Source organism: Parasteatoda tepidariorum, chromosome 4 (assembly GCF_982258835.1).
Source record: "Parasteatoda tepidariorum strain Cologne lab strain chromosome 4, Ptep-v5.0, whole genome shotgun sequence".
NCBI classification, from domain to species: Eukaryota; Metazoa; Arthropoda; class Arachnida; order Araneae; family Theridiidae; genus Parasteatoda; species Parasteatoda tepidariorum.
In genome coordinates, this window is record NC_141758.1 from 59,558,256 (window position 1) to 59,583,384 (window position 25,129).

Genomic DNA, 25,129 nt, shown 5'->3' on the forward strand with positions numbered 1-25,129 from the left:
TTTCAATTTTTTGCAAAATGGTCACAAAGTAGAATTTTGATAAAAACTGCGGTACGACTTGCCAAGAAAATTAAGTCAGCCTTTTAATGATGCTACTTCTAAAATCACATCAGTATACACGAGAGACTGCTTCTGGAACCAAATTTATTGCCCGCTCTAATCCGTGTTGCACAAACTGTTAACTCCACCAAATTTAGAATTCGTAGTTACACCAAAATGTGGTGAAAGACCATTTTAGTGCAGTATTACTGAGAGGTGAAAGTTTCTCAATGTTTTCCACTTATTAAAACATTCTTTAATTTGATTTATTGGATAATAGGTATATAGGTAATAGACACTTGAATGATTTACATGTGAATCATGCAGCGTAATTTTCGCTTTAAAGTTCAGCTGAGGAATGTCACTTCATCAAATGTAATGCAGAAGATTCTCAACACTAAACATACCAACACTTTACAATACAACATATAATAACCGGACCTTTGACCTGTTATGGTATGCTTAGTGTTAAACTTGCCTTATCGAGCATTAAACGAGTATTATCGAGTATTAGAGAAACTTGATGAACAATAAAACGAATATCAGCCATTATGGCGAGTAAAATACAATCTATTCTGGGAAAACTACATAAGCATTCATCTGAATGTAAGAATAGACTACTGTCTGATAATCCATTAATAAATTTATGGATACAAGAGAATTTCGAACACTTGATCAGATTAGCTATGGAAAACGGTGCTCTCATAAAAACTGTAATGGGTATCACATTCTCTAAGAATTTTTTTCGGATTCCTACTAAATTCTATACACAGTCTTAGAATTCTGTTCGCACTGATCAGCATATTAGTTATGTGCAGTTTTTAGCGCTCCTGGAGGCCTTTCACCGAAACTAATGGCATCAGCAGCAAGCTCACAAAGTTTTTACTGAGTTTACAAGATCATCACGACTGAAGCAAGTTACATTTAAAAACGATGCTGCTGGAATCTTTTCAGAAGCAAATAGTTCTAAACCTATTTGAGCAAGCGAGAATCAGTTAAGAACGGTGAGTCGATGTATTTTCGTCCGCTTGAAGCTCTGTATACCCAATGCTTATGGTCTCGTCACGGACATTTAGCAAGGAAATAAGTAACTCCATTAAAACAAATAAGTACTTCGTCCACACAGGCGATACTCTACTCGCCATGATAATCGATTTTCTTCATGCTGTCCGTCAAGATACACCGAATTGCACTTTAACAATCGAGATTTTGATATATTTATCATTATATTTCATGTAATGACAGTCCTCATGTAAACTTTGAAGCGAAGGACTACCGAATCCAATGAGAAATCACATAAGTTTTTGTTGCTGTACCACCATTCTTAAGCATTAATGTAAGAATGTGTTAAATGATTAACTCATTGACAAACGACAAACTTTAGTTTTACGACAATAGTGCGAGAACCAGAATAGCAATTCAACGCAATTCCATGCCGCGGGGCCAAAGTAAGACATGAATTTGATTACAGAAGATGACTTTCGATTATGCGATTGTGACGTTAGAGATGGTATCATAAGACTGGATTTACTTTCTAGACAAACTCTGCTAAAATTAAAATCAAAATCCAAATTCCTGAAAATTGACAGAAAATTGCTAAAGCCGGTTATAGTTATGGTAAGTCGGTACGGCAAAGATAATGGAGAACCCTTAGGTGCAGCCACCTTCACGTGGTGGGTCTTGAATCACTTCACTAGCCAAGTGTGGCTACCAAATTTGCCATCTGTACTAAATTAGCGCTCCATTTCGACTTCCACGGGAGGTATATCTGTCCCTTTAAGGATATTCTGACTTAAATTTTGAGGATTAGGAGGAAGTTTTTAACGCAAGGTGTATTTCCTAACTCAATTATATGACCGTTCACCGTCCTAATCTAACAAAAAATATGGCCTTAAGATTTCGAAATTTCAGTGGTGCTTATTCATTCAAATTTTGTAATCTAAAGGGCATACTTCTCAAAGAAGATATTATTTGATTTAAAGAAATATATATGTAGATATATCTGTAATGTTTACTTGGTCACTTTTGGCGGGTTTTACATTTTGTTCCAAAAAAGTTGAAAATATGAGGCATTTTAGTATATACCAAAAGTACACTTTCAAAGATATAATTATATTTTGATGAACAAAATTCAGTTCCCTGTATACAAAACGACAGGAAAAAAAATTCGACAAAAGAATACATATGTGACATAGCAACCCACATTGCGTTTTTGTAAACTTTATACTTAAAAAGACAATAAAAGTTTGAAATTTTTAATTAATGGTTTATGTTTTTTTTATCAGAGTTACTTTTTGAGAAAATTTTGAAACACTTTATACACATTCATATGCATAATCATTTTATCTTAAAATCTCAGGAAAAACATTCACAAAAATCAAAAGAGAACCGTCACCGCCTTCTAAATCAAAACCAGATATTTTTCTAGCATTTACCTCTAGAACATTAATACTTTTATTAGAACCTATAAATACTTAGCTAAATTCATTAGTAATAAATAAACATTAAGGTCAGATTCACGCTTAAAAGGAAATAAATCATGGACAAAACGTAGTACAATCCGAAAGCATAAATCTGGATTAATGGAGCGAAAGTGAACGAAGCCGGCCAAAACGTTCGTTGGAAGTTACAAAGCGTTAAAAATAGCGTAATCTGCAAAATTAAAGGAAGGCCGCTTACCGGAATGGGGCAAGCACACGCAACCCACACTGAGTACCGATGCAACCGAATATCGATAAATAATTCATAAGAATCTTTTGGAAAAAGTACGTGATCGTACTAAAGGAAAGCAACCACAGTTACAGTTAGATGGGAGTGAAAAAGCAGAGCTTTCTTTCTAAGCACGTTCTCATGAATGTTTGGTTCTGTAATAGCTACCCACGTGCTTTTAAGTTATTGTATGGTATGGTATCTACAAGTTACGGATTTTGGAAAGATCAAAGAAAGTAGATTTATATGGAAAAAAAATATGCTTCCTTTTGATTTTTCTGCATTTATTAGATAGGAAATATTGAAAAATCAGAAAATTCTTAAAACTATAATGATTTTTTTAATGTAGTGTAAATGAAAATTATGCGTTAAACTTTTGAAGCAATAACACATCAAATAAATAAGATAATTATTCTTTCTTGATTGTTTATAAATTAGTACCATGCATACTGAGCAATTTTTTAGGAATTATTTTTCATGTTAGTTGCGTGTCAAGAAAAGCGTCAAAACAAAGTTTCAAAATTTTTTTCCCCGCCGAACTACGATAAAGAGGTTTACAAATTTTTGCCGGGAAATCTTGCCTGGAAACAAATAACAAGATATGAATTTGTTGCAAAATTAAATGAAAAATAAATATTTAGGTAAAAACCTTCTTTGCTTTCACACGACAAAACTCAAAACCCAACAAACATGCAAATGAAAGAATCTTTTAAGAGTTAGTGGAATAGCACGTATAAGTTTGTAACAGAATTTTCCATTACTTTTCTATATACCACTATTCTTTGGGTTATATTTTCCTTATTTATAGCTTTATGGATGATAACAGGGTGTTTTGAGCTTATTCACTCAAAACAGAACAAACATGCAAATGAAAGAATCTTTTAAGAGTTAGTGGAATAGCATGTATAAGTTTGTAACAGAGTTTTCCATTACTTTTCTATATACCATTATTTTTTGGGTTATATTTTCCCTAGTTATAGTTTTATGGATGATAACAGGGTGTTTCTTATTCAAAATTTTATCTTCTTTCTCAATGCATTTTTTAATTAAGTTTTGGAATTTCAAGCATTTTTAGTCAACTTAAGAAATTTTTTGAGGCAGCAAAAGATACGAATTCAGAGATATAAGATTTTATATCAATGGGTAATGATGTCAACTTTTCCTCACCATCACCAAAAAAATTAAGATATTCCAATTTTTTTAAGCCACCCAAGTGTCACACTGTTTTAAAAATACAGATTCTGTGTTGTTTAGTGCCCTTATATCATTAAAAAAATTACAGATTCTTTAGCATTTAAAATAAATTTAATATTCTGTATTTTAAGCAGAGCAAACAAAAGGAGAAAAATAATTTATATTATCTGTACTATATAATGTTTCGGTTTTCGTAGATCAAAACAAATTTGTCCAAATCACATCTCATTTAAATTCTGGTGAAAATTAAAATAAAATCTATTCAAACGTAAAACTACTTTTTAATTCTAAGCTCAAAGAAAAATCTAAGAAACGCAATTATGAATTCTAGAAATATTCTAAAAATACTTACAAAATTTCCATATCTTTCAGCATTCTTATTGAGACATCATCCACGCACGTAATTTCATTGTTATCCATTTGTCTAGAAAATAAATTTAAAGCTCATTACAGAAAAATAAATCAAATTTAAATATTTTAAAAAAATGGGATATACGCATTTAAACATTTATTTACTTGCATGCGTTATATTTTTATTCGAATGAGATTTTTATTGGTACTTAAACTTTATAAAATTTAAAACAAATACGAACGCAACGATACTTCTTTTATTTGATTATTAGACATAAATAGTTGTAATAGATTCTATGAAAAATCATGAATAACGTTACGGAGGCATTTTATTTAATTTAGATTTATTTTCTGCTTCCGGGAGGAAAATTGAATAAATAATGAGATTAAATTACATTATACGCTTTCAACTCTGTTCTACGTTTTGAAATAATTTGTTAAGAAACATTTATTTCTACTTCGAAAAATATAATTTTTTTTCGAGCAGTAAAATTGTTAAATTATTCACTTTCGGAGAAAATAGTATAAGGGGGAGTTTTAAAAATATAAACTCTGTCTAAACGGAAGAATGATTTTAAGTCGATTCTAGATAACTGAGGATTTAAATTGTTATGCATTACTAAATTGAAAGAAGATACTATTTTTATTTTAATCAGTGTAATTTAATTTTATTTGTTCCATTATTTACATTCAAAAACATGATCGGATTTTGTTAGAATAAATAATAAATTAATTAAATTTCGGTTCTTTGAAAGAATGTGGGTTACGCTCTATCACATTTTCAACTAGAAAAAATAAAATATTTACATTCAATTATAGTATCAAATTACGATTTTTAAATAATGTCAGAAAATTTAAATATGTATAATTATATAAGATTGCTTCTTTTGTATATCGAATCTTTGAAAGCATTTTTCTGGAGAAAAAAAAAAGAGAATTTTGTTCATTTTAATAACTAATAAGATATGCTACAACAAGTTCATTGTTGATAACAGTATGAAAAATTGTAATTTAGCTGATAGTTGTTTTATGTGAAACAGTGTTTTGTTTAGATGAAGTTCTATTAATTTATATTATTTTATTATAGTAAACGTTTTAGAATTACCAGATTATGACAAGAAACTTATTTTCTTTAATAAAAATTTTATTTTTTGAATCCTCTCTGTTTATTTAAAATTATGTATATATTTGAGAAAAATCTATTTCATTAAAATATTTAGACATTAAAATTGAAAAGTAAAATAATATAATAGTTGCGAGACGTTTTTGTTATTAAAATAATTTTTATTCGAGTAAAACTCTAGAAGTTTATGAAAATTATTTATAATCAAAATGCTATTTCCTTAACAACGAGTATAAGTTCTTCAATATTTAAAGAAAAAGTGGATTTAAAATTAGAATTCTCATTTCTTTTCCTTTTTTAGTGAAATTATTATTAATTAATAAAATTTTACAATCATTAGAAAATCTAATTCCATTTAATTTTCGATTATACATTAATTTCTTTTACAAAACTGTCAAGATAATTTTTGTCTCAAGCTCGTTTCGCGGCAAAGTATTATTTGATTACATTACTTTGATTACATTACTTAATTTGATTATATTACTTTATTTGATTACATTACTTTATTTGATTACATTACTTTATTTAAATAGATGTCTTGATATTACTAAAATTGATAAAAAGAATTATATTCTAGAGCAAAAATTTATATGTTTTTTTTTTAAATCCTTTTTCCTCACCGAAATTGTCTTTTATAAAATTATCAATCAGTATGATAATTATATTTATAATAAAAGAAAAAAACTATAACTCTAGTCAATAGAACCAAAATACACTGTATTAAACCATTCGTTTGGTAATTCTTCCATTCATATAGTAACAGTTAGCCGAAAACTCTGGTTTTAAAAATTATAGTCTTACTACCTACCACAATTTTACTAAATAAATCGCTTTTAAGCACTGCTCTAAGGTATCATGATGGATTCATATTTAATATATTAATTTAATAAATTAATTAATTCAAATTTAATAAATTAATTCAAATTTAATAAATTGCTTAATTCAAATTTATTAAATAAATTAATTTAAATTTAATAAATTAACTAATTCAAATTTAATAAATTAATTTAATAAATTAATTTTATAAATTAATTCAAATTTAATAAATTAATTTAATAAATTAATTTTATAAATTAATTCAAATTTATTAAATTAATTGAAATTTAATAAATTAACTGAAATTTAATAAATTAATACTATTTAATTCAGTTAATTATTAATTTTACCAAAATAATTACCGTTTTGGTTAAAACAACCGAGCTTTTTGGTGTTTCATGAGCGCAACAAACACAGTAAGTCTTAGCATACTCTTATAATTTTGACTTGACTTTTTTTCTCCGAGTAAAATTACTCAGAATTTTAGTTAAAGCATTTTTCTGCAATAAGTTAATTTTTTTCATAAATTTAGTTTTTTCATTAGTTTTATTAATTCATAAAATGATTCAAAATTTCAGTCAGAATTTTCCTCGTGAAAACTTATATGTGTTTTAAAATGGTATTCAAATAACAAAACTATGCTTTAGTAAAATGCATAACCTTACTAAAAAAGAAAATTCAAAAATAGTGTTTACAGTACTTTACTATATTTTTTATTTAAGAATAAATCGAAGGTTATTTGTTTTTACAATATCAATAAAACTTGCTCTTCTATTTCAATCATATAATTTACCAAAACGAATGTATAAAAAGCAAAATCCCAATTAAGGAAATTGAAAACAATATATAAACAACAACAAAAACCAATGGGAGGCCCATAAATACAAATGGGAGGTAGTAACTGTCATCTATCATTTCATATAACATCCCGAGTAGCCTTTATACTTAGGAAAATGACAAACCTTGCATTTCGACAGTCTATCTTTTACATTTAAATGTCATCTTATGTGATGCACAAAAGAGTTATTGAACCATCATTCATGTATTTCGAATCCTTTTTCTTTTGCAGTAATATGTAACATATTAATTTGTAGTCAAAGAAATATAATCAATGTGCACAATTTGGAAGAATTCTCGTTAATTGTTCATTCTTTCGAATGTCATTCAGAGATTGAATTTGAGTAATAAGTTAAGAATTCTAATTAAAAGAACATAACTAAAAAAGAACAATGATGAACTAAATATATTGGAAAATATTTATGGCGTGTTACAAAATTAAAAGACTACCTCAAATATAACTTATTTTTATTGTACACTGATAAAATAAATAATTTTAAAATAGTGAAACATCTGAAAAAAGTTATATTTTCTGAAATAAATCAAAGAATGAAAATAAATTGATTTATTTTCCCATAGTAAACGATTTTTTAAATCTAGGTGTTACGAAAGTATAAGACCACCTATTTCGTTTAAAATCGTTTGAGGTCTCAAAATCTTTTTATTTTTTCCTTGAAAATCGTATGCAAACCCTGACTTTATACTGCAAAAACGCAATAGAGTTTAATTTATTTAACACGCGAAAAAGAATTATCTGAGTTAGTTCGAAATATTTTGATTTTAAAGGATTTGTAAAGTCGGGATGAGAAATATTTAAGTTAATTAAATGTTCTAAATTATGTGCTGTTCATAATGTTTTAAGCAAAAGAGATTCTTATGGTAAGTTTAAAAGATCTGGTAGGAAGCGTAAATTATCAGCTCGGAGTAATAGATACATTTTTATACTTGCAACGAAACAGAACTTGTCTGCTTGCAAAATAACTCAACAGACAAGTAAAGCAATCTCCCAAACAGAAGAAATTTATATTAAACTTGAATGTTGTTATTCGAGAATTGAAAGAAAGTCAAGACCATTAAAACCTCATAAAGAAGAGAAGCTGAAGTGGTCAAGGGAGGTCATGACCTATATTGCTGTTTAGAAAACTATTTTTTCGACGAAAAGAAGTTCAATTTGGACAGCTCGGATGGTAATAATTACAAATTCCATGATTTGCAAGCTGAACTTCATGATTTCTTCAGTAAACAGATAGGTGATAGCTCAATGATGGTGTGGGGAGCTTTTGCGTATCGTGGTATATTCGACTTGCAGCAAATTTCTGGAAGAAATAGACTCTAGATGTTATCAAATATTCTTCACTTATTACTACCCCCTTACTACTACCTACTATCCCTTATACTTTTAGGTCTACATCTAGGTGGGTCAGACTGGAAATTTAAGCAGAACAATGGGCCATACCATGTGGCCCAATGAACTAAAAATGAGTTTCAGAAAGAAAAAAAATTCGAAGTTCTAAGCTGGCTAGACCCTAGTCCTTATCTTAGGAAAAAAGGATGGATACCTGGCACCGCCACAGTCTTGGAGTCGTGATGGCTCAGGTGATAAAGCGCTCGACTCCCAATGAGGTGAACTGGGTTCGAATCCCAGCAATGGTGGTCGTTACGAATTCCACACCTGCCTCGCACCAACCACAGTGCTGACGTAAACTATCCTCAGTGGAAGACGAATCATGGGTTAGAGTCCCCTTGCCGTCAGACTAACCGTGGGGAAGTTTTTCTCTCCATGTAACACGAATACGGGTCAATTTTATCAAAAAGTCCTCCATGAAGGAAAAATTTCTTCCAATACTTGACCCTGAAGTTCCCTCGTCTTCTGGAGTAGATTCAAAATTACAAGGCTACAGAGTTGAACATTGGTAGACGTAAACTCAAAAATTTGGATTGACTGCTCAACAACGATTATAAAATAAAATTAAATAGAGAAAACTAGTGGGTTACTCGGAAAGACAAGAGTATGCAAATAATCACAAATGAGATTTTGGATGTATCACAGATGAATGGGACAGAATTCCTAAAACTTAGCCAGAAAACTTGATGGAAAATTGAATATTTTAAGTTATCCTGAAAAATGATGGATCATAATCTATTTAGTTTTGTAAAAAAGCTCATTTTAACTGGTGGTCTTATAATTTTGTAACAGATTTTTGAGAGGAAATTTTGATATTGTAGACTATTTATATTTAAATATATCTCTTAAAAATTATATGCAGATATTTTGTCTTTCCTTCCCTTTTCTTCAATTAAATTTAATTTCGGAAGATTTATATATAACTTATAATAAAAACCAAGGTAGTCATTTAATTTTGCTTGAAACACTGTAGTTGAAGTAACATTGACATATCTAATTTAATAATTAAATAAGTTGTATTTAATTTTTTTTATTTACTTACAAATTTTTCAAAAGGGGTGCTCCTCTTAGAGTTTTCTTTCCAATCATTATCAGTCTGTTATTACTTAAATCTCTAGAGAAAAAGAAGAAAAGAAAAGATTAATGATATAGAGAAAGTTTAAAGGTATACATATTATGACAATATGACTTTAGGCCCCCGAGTCTTCGAGGGTCTATTGAACGTTATGCATAAAGAAATAAATATCATTCATACATAAACTAAATTTATTAACTAAAACAAGAACACAACCATCTGATCTGAATGAAAAGTAAAGTTGAAAAAATGAAAACCAAATTACAACTACAGTTGTCAACCGAACGTTGCCAACGGTGTTAAATAAACTTAAAGCTTTAAATAAAGTTAGGTGAGGCTAGATCCATAGCTCACCATAATGACATAAAATGACATAGAATGACATAAAATTATTGACACTGGTGATTTTGATTACATATTATTTAAATAACATGTGAAAATAAAATAAAAACCCATTAAAGTCACCTGCTTTCAAACGTTGTTAATATTATTGCTTAAAAGTAATTGGCTGATCTTAACCTAATAATTTTTAAGGCTGAATTATTTTAAAATTAAATTTATGTAAAAATATTCTTAGAATTCAAGACCTAGCTATGGTAAGAAAATGAAATATTTCTCTTGAAAAATTCTTTATTGTAAAAAAGTAAGATCGAAATTGAGTAAAAGTTTTTTAATGGTCAATTGTGAAAAATAAACTCAAAATCAGGCAAAAATACTTCTTTTCTTTACTGCTGAAAAATGCTTAAATGTCATAAGTAAACTCAAAATTGAGAATTTTTATTAAAATGTTAAACTGTTAAAAATTAAATAAAAATGATTTTTTGTTTGAGAAATGATCAAACTGTTAAAAAATTAACTTTTTAAATTTTAACCTGATTTCAAAACATTTTTATTTTTTATCTTTTCGGTTAATAAATGAATAAAAAATTCCCATATCGAAACAATATCTGAAACTTAACTCGAGTCGAATTTTTTTTTATTTGCGAATTTTAATGCTTTTTTAGGACTTTTTTCTTCCTTAACGCTAGTTTTTTAGTGTAAAATTTGTTGTAGTTTTGCATGCTCAATCAGTATGTAAATATGTACAAATTAAAATATTTAACACATTACTTCACAGGTTAAAAAATTATTAAAAAAACACCCATGAGAATAAATGAGAACAAATTTACATTCTGCACTGAGAAAAAAAAGTATGTTTAAAACTACCAGAATATGGTAAAATTTACCATGTTTCTGGCTCTGTGGGAACACCAAAAATCTCGGTAGTTTTTACCGGAGTACTTTGGTAAAATTAATAATAAAATATAGTTTTATAATGTGTAATAAAATTTAGTATTATTGTCATGATACCTTAGAGCAAGGCATAAAAAACATTTATTCGGTTAAATTTACTTTTCAGTTATTTTACATTTCGTACGAATTTCAGGCAAATCCGTAACATTATGAACAGAAATATTCCAAAATGAATGGTTTAAATACCGTATATTTTGGTTTTATTAACCAGAAATATGTTGTTCTTATCAGTAATGTCATTTCCATATATTACGGCAATTTTACCAGAATTTTTTTTAAACCAGAATTATTCTGTTTTTATCAGTAATGGTCATTTCCATATATTACGGCAATTTTACCAGAATTTTTTTTAAACCAGAATTATGTTGTTTTTATCAGTAATGTCATTTCCATACATTACGGCAATTTTACCAGAATTTTTTTAAAACCAGAATTATGTTGTTTTTATCAGTAATGTCATTTCCATACATTACAGCAATTTTACCAGAATTTTATTTTATTTGTTTTTATTAGTATTGTCCATTTTATCAGTTTAATTTATTTGTTTTTATCAGTAATGTCATTTCCATACATTACGGCAATTTTAATATTCGTTTTTATCAGTATTGTCTGTTTTATCAGTTTAATTTATTTGTTTTTATCAGTATTGATATTTCCATACATTACGGCAATTTTACCAGAATTTTTTTTAATTTATTTTTATCAGTATTGTCCGTTTAATCAGTTTAATTTATCCTTTTTTATCAGTATTGTCCGTTTTATCAGTTTAATTTATTTGTTTTTATCAGTATTGTCCGTTTTGTCAGTTAATTTATTTGTTTTTATCAGTATTGTCCGTTTTATCAGTTTAATTTATTTGTTTTTATCAGTAATGTCATTTCCATACATTACGGCAATTTTACCAGAATTTTTTTAAAACCAGAATTATGTTGTTTTTATCAGTAATGTCATTTCCATACATTACGGCAATTTTACCAGAATTTTATTTTATTTGTTTTTATCAGTATTGTACGTTTTATCGGTTTATTTTATTTGTTTTTATCAGTAATGTCATTTCCATACATTACAGCAATTTTACCAGAATTTTATTTTATTTGTTTTTATTAGTATTGTCCATTTTATCAGTTTAATTTATTTGTTTTTATCAGTAATGTCATTTCCATACATTACGGCAATTTTACCATTCGTTTTTATCAGTATTGTCTGTTTTATCAGTTTAATTTATTTGTTTTTATCAGTATTGATATTTCCATACATTACGGCAATTTTACCAGAATTTTTTTAAATTTATTTTTATCAGTATTGTCCGTTTAATCAGTTTAATTTATCTTTTTTTATCAGTATTGTCCGTTTTATCAGTTTAATTTATTTGTTTTTATCAGTATTGTCCGTTTTGTCAGTTAATTTATTTGTTTTTATCAGTATTGTCCGTTTTATCAGTTTAATTTATTTGTTTTTATCAGTAATGTCATTTCCATACATTACGGCAATTTTACCAGAATTTTTTTAAAACCAGAATTATGTTGTTTTTATCAGTAATGTCATTTCCATACATTACGGCAATTTTACCATTCGTTTTTATCAGTATTGTCCGTTTTATCAGTTTAATTTATTTGTTTTTATCAGTATTGTCATTTCCATACATTACGGCAATTTTACCAGAATTTTTTTTTATTTATTTTTATCAGTATTGTCCGTTTAATCAGTTTAATTTATCTTTTTTTATCAGTATTGTCCGTTTTATCAGTTTAATTTATTTGTTTTTATCAGTATTGTCCGTTTTGTCAGTTAATTTATTTGTTTTTATCAGTATTGTCCGTTTTATCAGTTTAATATATTTGTTTTTATCAGTAATGTCATTTCCATACATTACGGCAATTTTACCAGAATTTTTTTAAAACCAGAATTATGTTGTTTTTATCAGTAATGTCATTTCCATACATTACGGCAATTTTACCAGAATTTTATTTTATTTGTTTTTATCAGTATTGTACGTTTTATCAGTTTATTTTATTTGTTTTTATCAGTAATGTCATTTCCATACATTACAGCAATTTTACCAAAATTTTTTTATTTGTTTTTATTAGTATTGTCCATTTTATCAGTTTAATTTATTTGTTTTTATCAGTAATGTCATTTCCATACATTACGGCAATTTTACCATTCGTTTTTATCAGTATTGTCCGTTTTATCAGTTTAATTTATTTGTTTTTATCAGTATTGTCATTTCCATACATTACGGCAATTTTACCAGAATTTTTTTTATTTTTTTTAATCAGTATTGTACGTTTAATCAGTTTAATTTATCTTTTTTTATCAGTATTGTCCGTTTTATCAGTTTAATTTATTTGTTTTTATCAGTATTGTCCGTTTTGTCAGTTAATTTATTTGTTTTTATCAGTATTGTCCGTTTTATCAGTTTAATTTATTTGTTTTTATCAGTAATGTCATTTCCATACATTACGGCAATTTTACCAGAATTTTTTTTTTCAGAGTGTGATATTAAAGACAAAAAACTAAAATCAAATTTGAAAATCTAGTACATAATCTTAAGTTCTATTATTTTACAAAATGAAAATTGTTTGAAATTTCAAAAACCAAATTTTTAATTTATAAATCGCTTAAATACAAGCATATAACGTATTACATATAAATAATATATTCCAATAATAAATATATTCCAATAATAATGCAATCATAATAAATATATTCCAATCTCTAAAATAATTAATACTGCACAACCAGAATATCCTATATTTATTTGCCACTTTTTCCTATAAAATAATGCAAATTACATAACAATTTGCCCCCCCCCCAGTCAGTAGACTAGACCAAAAGACGGTTTTACAGGCAGGTACCCGTTTTGCTGATGGTGTTAGTCGGTGTCAAAGCTCGAAGCATGCGTTAACAATGGGCTGCTATTAGGAGGCCTGCAACCTTATTACATAGTCTAGATTTATGCAGTAAGAAATAGCTTTCCTATTTTAGGATTAATGACCAGATTTCCTAATTCAAGCAATTTTTTAAGCATTGACTCGTCTTTTCAATAATGCTGTCAACTAGTAATTACATACTTTGATGTTTAGGCGTAATCTAATAAGGGATTGATTGCATTATTAGAACTAATTTAGCAATTTGAAGAATACTAAGAAGCTATTTTTTTCCCCTTCCTTTTTTGAGGACACCGCATTTTTTTCATTTGATCTCACATTTTTTCTCGCGCTAAATTGAGGTTTGTCTGGTGTTTATTAAAATTTGGTTCATTTATGTAAATTACAAAAGCAATTTATAAATGCAAAACTTAGAAGATTATATTGACTCATTTTTTTTAATCTTAATCTTAAATCAGTGGGTTAAAGCTGTTTATTGATGATTTAATTGCCTTATGAAATAATGATTAAAGAATAATATTCTATTCTATTCTATTTGTGAGTTTCATGTATTTATTAACTCTTTGATGTAGAATTTTAAAAAAAAATATTTTTTCATATTTTTTTATTATTTTGTATAAATTTAAGTCAAAATAAATGAAAAATATTAACATTTTATTACAGAATTAAACATTTTAATAATTGATAGTTATGAAACACAGCATAAAACAAAGGTGCCTTTTTCTGTGATAAAGGCAAAATATTCCAAACACTAATTTAATAATTAAAAATAATAACTCTAAACAATAATGTTTCAAATTTAAAGTTATTTAGATCTAAGAGAAACAGTTATACCACATTTAAATTTCCTTAATTTGCAAAATCTATTACTGACAAATTTTTGAATATAAGTGCAAAAAAATTTAACTACTTTTTATGTACATTATATTTCAGTACAAAAATAATTCCTATAATCTAGCAGATTTTTCTTAGTAGCTATTAGACTATGTTTTATAGTTAAAAAATACCAATTAAAACAAAACTATTATTTTCTATTAATATATATATATATATATATATATATATATATATATTAATTAAAAACAAAAGTCAATAGTTAAAATAATGTTTTCCGTGCTTGTACTATACTATATATTTCACCACTTATCTATCACTCAGTTATAAATATAGGTTTAAATTTAGTTCTTTTAAATTACTTTTCATAGTTATAACGCAAAGCGTATATAATACAGCCTACGCTTCCCGTGAGAAATTTATGACCAAATAACAACATATCAAATTTCATATATTAAAAAAAGAGCAGTAATAAAACGTCTATTAAATATACTATCACTACTTTTAAAAATAAATTCCTTTTACAGACCCGCAAAATTAGTATAAACATACTCAAACATGATAAGGAAGATCAAAAAAAGGTTTGGGAAGATATTCGAAGATAAATGTAATATAACGACTCTTCCCTTTTAGAGAGGATCTTTAATAAGATTTTTTACAGCTTCCGGAAATGAGATACTTCCTAAACTTTGAAAGAGTGAAAGGAGTACAAGCAACTGCACAATTTTGGCGATTTAAAAGAATTTATGCTCGCCATGAATTATAGAGGTGAATGTTCTGGGGTTAGAATAATTTTTAAAGGGGTGGGTTGTGTTTTCTAGAGTTTTAGACGATTTAAGAAAATTATTAATTTGCGAGGAAAATAATTTACTGAGATGTGGCCAGGTTTAATTTGTATTTACATTAGTTAACAATATTTAGCTGCGCAATATTGTAAGCTAAAGTAATATTTGGAGTAATATTCAGCAATATTTGGAGATGTAAAATTGCTTAAAATTCTGCATTTTTTCTGGAAGAATATCATAATTATTACAAAAATAAAAAGTAGAAAGTATGTATTTTATAAAATGGCCGTTATAATTAAAAAAGTTAGAAAATAACATTAATAGCACAGTAAAATATCATTAACAAAACTAGACATTCAGAAATTTAAAAAAAAAATACAATGTACAGGAAATTTAAAATTTTTTTATATTTTGAATATGAAAAAGCGATATTTAAAATTTAAAAATAGGAGCGTTGAATGAATGTCAATTACATAAAAATGCGTTTCTATGAATTTAAAATCACCATTCTAAATTCAAATAAAAGAAAACATCCTTTTTGGATAAACTATGAAGTTTCTCAAATAATAACAATTGAAAAAATTTAAAATAATTTTAAAAAAAAGTATCAGATTTAAGTACAAAAGCACAAATAAAATAAATAAGTAATTCAATGCTTGATCACATAAATTGTAACAAAAATTTAAAATATTAAGTGATAGTTATTAGCGAAAAAAAATATAATATCAATGCTTGTTTATTCTAATAAATCACGGAATTCTTTTATAAATAGATTTTCTATTAAAATTCCAAACACTATATGATAATTTTTTTGTCTCAGAATTAACACTGTTTCTTCCACGTTTTAACTTAATAACAAATAAAGTAATTGGCGTTACAGTTGCAAAAAAGGTTAACGATGAACAAAAATGGTGCAATCAATATTGAGAAATACAAAATATAAAGGCATATTATTAAAAAAAATGAAAACACGACAATTTTCATCTAAAAGCCAAAAAAAGGTAAGAGAAGAAAGGGTAAAGAAAAGTAAGGAAGAAGATATCTTTGATTCAAAAAATTTATTTGTCTCTTGAATTTTAACCAAGTTTTATTTAATTATTTTTTTTCCGTTAGAACTATCTTTGAAACAATAATCTGCTTATCTATTTCACGTTTTCTAAAATCAACAATATACGATATATAAGATCCTTAACATAATTTAACGTTTCTTCCTTTTTGCCCGGAGAAATATCTTAGAAATAAGTAAAATGATAAAATACTTTTTTCACTTCTCCGTTTGACAAGTGTTCGATTTGGCAACATTTTTGCAGACGATACAAATTCCAAACGCATCAAAATTCCTCGTGGGAAAAAAAATGTTCTACGAAAAAAATTTTACTTCAAGTGAATGGCAACAATATTTTCATATCCTCCGTTCTTAACATTATTTATTTTACTTTTTCCCTCTATACTTTTTTTATCGTCTGCAGGTTAAAATGTTTGAAGTATATCACGAACTAACATTTATTTCCAGATACAGTTAAAAGAAAGAAAATATTTAAGTATCGTTAAGCGACTAACAAGTTGATTTGATTTTAGCGATGAAAAAGTAAAAAGTAAAATAGTATAAAGAAACTCGTTGTAAAAGTACTAAGATAAAATGGTTCACGAAATAGATAAAAGGAAACTGAATTGATGTGCATTCTAAATGCAGAACCAAAAACAAAACATAAAATGTTCTCACGATTTATTTTTTTTATAGTTTTTGCTCTAACCTGCAATTTCTAACGATTGAAATGGAAGAAAGAAAGAAATTCTTAAGAATAATTCAGAACAAGTATAATTTTTAAGGGATTTAAGAATGTTGTATTCTAATTTCAGAATCTAAGATGACTGTTTTTATATTCTATGAAAGAAAAATTTTAAATTAACCTATTCAACCTTATAATGTGATTTAAAAAATTAAATTCGTTACTTATAAATTTTTTTGATATTCTTGATTAAATTTTATGATATCTTTGATTATCTTGTGAAAGTGTATAATATCTTATAAAAGTTTAATGATAATCTTGATTACTTTAAAAATATATTTTGATATTCTTGTTAAAAATATCCGCGATTTTCTTGTTTAACTTACTTGTTCTTTGATGTTTTTCATTAACTTATAAGAGTACAAGATATTCTTGACTAACCTTTAAAAGTGTCTTATATTTTTTTAACCAATAAAAGTGACATTATATTCTTGATTAACGTCTTTGTTAAGTCTCTTGTATAAATTGACTTTGTTAGCGTCTTAATTGGCGCCTTTGTTAAGTGTTTAGTATAAATTCAATAAAAAATAACTCGAGGAAATGAGGAAGAGAATGAAATATTTATTAAGACGTTTCTATAAAAGACACTTTTTATAAGCAGTTTTCAAATTATTAATTAATCTTTTTCTGTTGAATAACATGAGCTATCGCGAGTGTTCCCTGAAAAATCATTTAAAACTATTTATATATCAACCATTCACGAATCACAATATTTTTTACTCGCTCAACTGGTTCCAATCTTTAGAGAATATTAAAAAGTAAATTAAGATAGCTATTAGACTTTATTGAAAGAAATGTAAGCAAACACTACGTTTGGATTATCATATTAAAGTAATGATAATTAATGTGAAAAATTACAAAATTACTTTGAAAAATAAATTAAGGTTGTTTGATTTCAATATTATAACAACAAGCACTAAACTAAGATTTAGTTATGCTTCGCCAATGAGAATACCATCACAATTAAATATGAAAGTTATAAAAGAACCTTGTAATGATAGGGTTTTTTTTTAAAGCAATTCTATTTTAACATGCATACACGTTAGACCAAATCTCTATTGCAGTGCGTATGATAAGTATATTTGTCACATAAAATAAAAAACTACCATTTACTCTCAAAATTTCAACAAAGTACAATAAGAATATTTTTTTGCAACATGTTTGCTTCATATTTCCAATAGGACTAAGCATTTCACATTGCAGGGCGGTAAGGGGGCTCGCGGTCAGAAATTAATCACACATGTAAGCCACGGAATGGAGTGTTGACAGGGGATAGAGGTTTCACTTCCTGATTAGGTGTCCCAGGTTCGAATCCCAGAGTGACTGGTTAATATGAATTTTGCTCCCGGCTAGCACCGATCTTTGTGATGACGTCAAATATCTTCAGCGGTGGACAAATCATGAGTTAGAATCCTTTTCCGTCGGGCTTATTGTGTAATTTTTTTCGTGGTTTTCCTCTTCATGTAACGCAGATGCAGGTTAGTTCCATTAAAAAAAATCCTTCTAGATGGTTTGTCCCAATGCTTGATCCAGGAATTCCCTAGTTTTCTGGGTAGTACTCAAAATTACAAAAATACGGAATTAAGTATTGATTGTCATAAACTCAGAATTGTGTAGGTTGTTCAATGCCAGTTATAAATCTTAAAGCAGCGCCAATACTGACTCTTACTCTACGAAGCAGAGTCCTAGACATTCTCGAAATTTATACAAGAATCCAAAACATTCGATCCAAAACCTCTCTCCTCCAACTTTCACCTTGGATACATATATTATACCTTATGTCTAATTTTTTGACAATTGTTTAACAAGTTTCATAAAGCAGTAATCTTTTCAGAATTGATTCAAGTTTTTATCAATTAAACATAATCCATTCTCGTTTTTCGCAAAAATTATAATAAAACCGTTCGCCATAGAGTCGTCTTGTTTATATGTCATTGCGTGATTTTAATTCTACACAAAGGACCAGATTTCTAATATTAAATTCCGTGCTTATATTAAAGAACGAACAAACACCACATTCACTTATTTTCGAATTAAAGGTAATAAAAAAGTGATTAAGTGCAAATACTAATAACTACCCACAAATAAATAACCGGGCAGCATTGTTGCTCCATCCTGTTGCTATGTGGTCAAGTTATGTCCATCTGACGGTGGGAAGAAGCAAAATTGAAAGAGACAGTTCGTTATTTGATAAGGACAAAATCCCTCCTTTCCACCCACACTTGGGCAAAAGGTGAGCATCGGTGATAGCTTCCTCGGGTCATTAGCTTTTCCCTTCGCAAACAACATGTCCACCCAAAACTTCCCTATTAACTGAAGTCAATAAATTCTCGAGACATCACCATGGTTACCGAGGTAAGGTGGTCACATAATTGCGACTCAAGACTCTCATCTCCAGCAAACATCGGAAAGAAAATTGCCTGGGCGAAACGCAGTGTCGTTTTGAAATGCCCAAGTAATCAAAACTTGATGCTTTATGTAAGTTGGATGACATAAATCAAGTTGTATGCTGAAATGATATGTTTATGGTAGTTGATGTAAGATTGTGACAATAAATCATAAAGTATATTACATTTTCCAGCCGCATCTAAGTTTTATTTTTAATCGGACCGCTAAAAATGATGACATTTTAGATATGTTGTGGCATTTAGTGGCCTTTTTGCTTAATATTTGATTATTAAAAAACAATTTGGTTTGATTCATAAATAAAAAAAAGGATTTTTAGTAGAGTTTAAGAAAATAGCCTTCCATGGTATATTATTTTAAAACCGTCGTTGAACAGCCGACTCAATTTTATGGGTTTACGACTACTAATGTTCAACTCCGTAACCTTGTAATTTTGAACCCAATCCAGAAGACAAGGGAACAAGGGATCGAGTATTAGAAGACATTTGCCTTCGAGGACATTTGCGTCACATGGAGAAGAAAACTTCGAGAACCTCACACGGTTAGCCTGACGGGAGGGGACTCTGACCCATAATCCGTCTACCACTGAGGATATTTCACGTCTGCACTGTGGTCGGAGCAAGCCAGATGCGGAATTCGTATCGACAGGGATTCGAACCCGGTTCGCCACATTGGAAGGCGAACGCTCTATCCCCTGAGCCATCGCGGCTCCGTCCATGGCATTCATTTTATTTTATATTTCATTTTATAACCGTCATTGAACAGTCGACCCAATTATGACTTTACGATTTCCAATGTTCAAATCAGTAGCTTGTAATTTTGAACTCAATCCAGAAGACAAGGAAACTGCGGGATGAATCATTGGTAAAAATTTGCCATCGTGGAGGAATTTTTGATGCAACTAGTCCGCATTTGCGTTAAAAGGAGAGGAAAACCACGAGAATGTCCCATGGTTAGTCAGATGGCCAGGGGACTCTATCCCATGAACCGTCACTGTGGTCTGTGCGAGCAGGGAACGGAATTAGTATTAACCAGTCATCGCTGAGATTCGAACCAGGTTCACCTCATTGAGAGGCGAGCGCTCCATCCCCTGAGCCACCATGACTCATGGTATTCATTAGATTTTTAGATTTACTCTAAAACATTGAAACATAACATTGAATTAGCGTTTGAATCAAAATTAAAACTTAATCACTATATTTATGGCTGATTCAAAATACGGATATTAATTAACAAAACTAATTTTTAAATCTATGTTTATTACTGGAAAGTTTTGTGCGCTACTGGTTTTTAAAATTTTGCGAAAAGAAATAGTAAAAAATAATTCTTAACTTGGATTGTAAAAGAATTAATCAAGTTTAGACATAAGATAAGACATAAATCAAGTTGAATGCTTAAATGATAGGTTTATAGTAGTGATGTAATATTTTTAGATTTATCGAAGTTATATTTTTTATTGGATAACATTTCAGAAATTATGACATTTAGTGATCTTGTAACGCAATATTTATAACCAGTAAATAATTTGATTATATATATAGAAAAAGATAAAATTTCTGACAGATCTAATAAAATAGTTTTTTTTTTTTTTTTTACGTAGATTTAGGAAGTAAATATTTAATAAAAAACGGATTTCACTGATTGTGTACTATAGATGGAATCAAAATTATGAAATAGGTATATCTCATAAATAACAAAATTAATTCTTTAAAAGTACTCAAAAATAATATTTAATTAATTCTCTTATTAAAATAATTCTAATAATTTTAAAGTAATTTTTTAAATAAATAAAAGAATTAGATATTTTTTTAAATTTTTATTTAAAGTGATTGTAAGAAATTAGTTTCCAAAAAATTATGTTAGTTATATCATATTGAAACATTAATCGCCTAATGTAGTAAGCCGTGTCACGTACTAAAATAAAAACATGACAAAGAGTGTACTTTCTGTACATAAAGCCATTACACCGTCCAAACTTATAATCTTATTGTCTTGAATTTGGTCTCATTCAATTATGCTTAAAGTATTACATTGGAAATAATACCTCATCTGTCTAGATAGCTCTGCTTGAGTTTCACGCCTTCCCTTGCTGCCGACCCGACATGCGAAGTCGTGTAGCTTTTTAATTATGTAACAGCTTGCCATAGGTACATTTTTTTCCCTTCTTTTTGTTATCAGGGTTATAAATCAGGCTTATTATGTCAGGGTGATTTTTGAGCTATTTTTAATGCAACGATTTTGAGCTATTTTTACTGTAATGATAATTTTGGGTCAAGAGTCGTAAAATTATTCTGAATTATTTTTTATAACATAAACAAGTGTATTAAATTTCGCCGGACGTGTGACTTCATAAAATATTTTATATGAATTCTTTTATTTTTAATAAAACCTTTTCTCAGAAAAATTATGTATGCTTAGAATTATGTATATTATTTATTCCAAATTTATTATTCATACTTAAAATTATATTTGCTTTTATTTTAAGACAAACACCTTTCTATAAAATATAAAATGCGTTTAATTTTTTCGAAAATAGAAATTCTTACACGATAATAGTGGTACAATAATGCGTAAACATATTTTTGGATAATTTTTCGATCAACAATAAAAACAAAATATACGAATAATAATATGCAAAATTCTATTTCTAAATTATTTTCTATTTATAAGCAAATATATTTTTACGAAATATAAGGAACATCCAGTTTCGGGAGGGGGGGCACAATTTTTATAGAATAATTTTGTTTCAAGAGTGTGTAAAATTATTCTGAATAATTTTTCATAACCTAAATAATTGTATTAAATTACTCTAGACGAGTGATTCCATAAAATATTTTACATGAATTCCTTTTTCTTAACATTTAAAATCTTTTCTTAAAAAAAATTATGCATTCTTAGAGCTATGTATATAATATATATCGAATTAATTATATATACTTAAATTTATTTTTACTTTTATTTTAAGACAAATACCTTTCGATAAAATATAAAATGCGTTTTATTTTGCCGAGAATAAAAATTCTTATACGATAATAGTGGTACAATAATGCGTAAAAATATTTTTGGATAAATTTTCAAGCAACAATAAAAACTAAAAAGTATATGAATAATAATATACAAAATTCTTTTATAAGCAAATATATTTTTACAAAATATAAGAAACATCAAGTTTCGGGAAGGCACAATTCTTATAGAATCATTTGGGTCCAGAGTGAGTAAAATTATTCTGAATAATTTTTCATAACATAAACAAGTGTATTAAATTTCACTGGACGTTTGACTCAATGAAATATTTTATATGAATTCGTTTTTATTAATATTTAAATCCTTTTTTTAGAAAAATTATGTCTTAAGAATTATGTACATTATATATTTGCTTTCATTTTCAGACAAATACTTTTCTATAAAATATAAAATGTGTTTAATTTTGTCTGGAATAAAAAATTTTATACGATAATAGTGGTACAATAATGGGTAAAAATATTTTTGGCTAATTTTTCCGGCAATGATGAAAACAACAGATTTATTCTTTTCAACTCTTCATCATTAATAGGATTTAGTTTTTTTTTTTTTTTTTTTTTAATTTTAAATTCCAATGCTAGACAAGTATATTAGATTCCAGCACTTTTAGACAAACAAATGTTTTTTTTAAAGTTAATAATCTTTTTTCATGAGAAAACGCATAAAACAAAAAATGATTTATATAAAACATAGTTTTCTGATTGAAAACTTTCTATGTGAATGCCAATGTATGTCATTTTGCAGAAAATTCACATAAATACTAAACAAATGCTATGAGTATTATAAATACGGAAATGTTTGGACTTAGATTTTAAAAAGTAGTCCAACTTTTCAGATTCTAAATTTACGATTTAAAATTTCCATACACAACTATTTCCAACTTTATACAAACATAGATGAAAAATTATTGCTCAATAACTTTCCATTTCTAACTCGTAGTGCACGCCGGAATTTACATATATGCAAATAATAGAAAATAAAGTATTCAAAAAAATAAAAGAAAGAAACTTGTCAAAATGTATCTTTCCTTGGAAAAACATGCATCTTCAACTTTAAAAGCTGCTTCTTTTTTCTTTAAAACATCAAAATGCATCTTTGGCGTATAAATCTAAAAATGAAGGGAAAAAAAAGTTTTTTTCCCCGCCAAGCATCATCCACCACGGAAGCCTTAGTACAGTTACCATAGTAACGTCACGTTCATCATCAAAACCTTGTGAATAGTTCATCGTTCTTTGAATAAGAAGCTTTATCAAGGAACTTTCCTTTTGGTAAATGATACTTTCTAACAAACTTGTTTGTTTGGAGTAAACGAAAGTAAATTGCTCGAACTCATCTCTCCTGAATGGAGGTTTAATTGATGGGGAACTTAGTCTACGGTATTTGATTTAACCCTTCAAGCGATGTCTATTCATAGGCGAGTTCCAGCAATTAAGAGACTACTTAGAATCTTTTGTAAAGACACAATAATTCTCCCAGCAACAGATGATAGCCGGGGAATAAATTAGTTTTGTTCGAAATCTTAGAAGCGAATTTCAGCGGAAACGATTTTAAGTGCAGGACTAATGTTTCTACAATTAGTTACTCTGTATTTTGAAGAATAAGGTCTTCAAACGCATTCTAGGTATTTAATATTAGAAAGTGGTTATAATTGATATTATTATTAGAACTTTATTCTTATTATTATATTGGTCTTATTATCAGAGCTTTATTCTTATTATTATATTGGTCTTATTATTAGAACTTTATTCTTATTATTATATTGATCTTATTATTAGAACTTTATTAACGTTAGTAAGGCTTAACAATTGAATTTTCAATACAATGTTAGAAATTCCAAGGCAAAAACAGTTAAAAGCAATTTATTTGCCATTTTACCATATTCAAATAAAAGAGTCAATTAACCGTAAAAAAATATAAGTGTGAGAAAAAACGTTTATTGATTGTTTTTTCCTTATACGGTTAAATAACCAGAATTCTATCCGTTCCAGTTAGGCCTACTTTATAATGCCATTTTGTTCCGTACTGACGCAGAGAAGGCTAATCGGTCAATTACATGACCGACTGAACGGGCATTGATGTTACAATATCTTTTATTTCTTTAATACATGAAGAGACAATGTCCTGCACTCTACGATCGGTGTCTTTGGATTATTAGAATACGAAATTATCATTCGCGCATAAATAGCGCAGTACCCACAGAGCGGTTTATAAACTATGCTAGTTGTAAATGGTTACAATCTGCATAGTTTCGTATTCACGGGTTTTTTTAGTATTATTAAAATTCCAACCATAAACTGCTTCCAGTCATTTTACGGTAATTTCAGATTGAAAATTCTAACAGTGTATTAGAAATTTATTAACTTTATGATTGGTATTATTAGCGCTATAGTATTATTAGGAAAATCATATACATTTAATTACTACCAAATGTATGAATAATTGCACAGATAAGTTATTCATATATAATATTTAATAAAATGAATAACATAATCTAAATATTATATGCTTATTAAATAAATAACTATATGAATAGTTCACCGTTTTTTGAATAAGTTTTATC

General features: G+C 27.7%; 1 protein-coding gene across 4 annotated transcripts in view; it reads right to left on the reverse strand.

The window, feature by feature from the left end:
- sli (slit guidance ligand) overlaps positions 1–25,129 on the reverse strand; it is a 359,497-nt gene that overhangs the window by 132,928 nt on the left and 201,440 nt on the right. For all 4 annotated transcript variants that reach the window (XM_071182345.2, XM_071182347.1, XM_071182346.1 and 1 more), the window contains exons 5-6: positions 9,517–9,588; positions 4,295–4,366 (exon numbers count right to left, since the gene is read on the reverse strand). In XM_071182345.2, the coding sequence (XP_071038446.1) occupies positions 4,295–4,366; positions 9,517–9,588 (144 nt within the window). The remainder of the gene's footprint in view (positions 1–4,294; positions 4,367–9,516; positions 9,589–25,129) is intronic.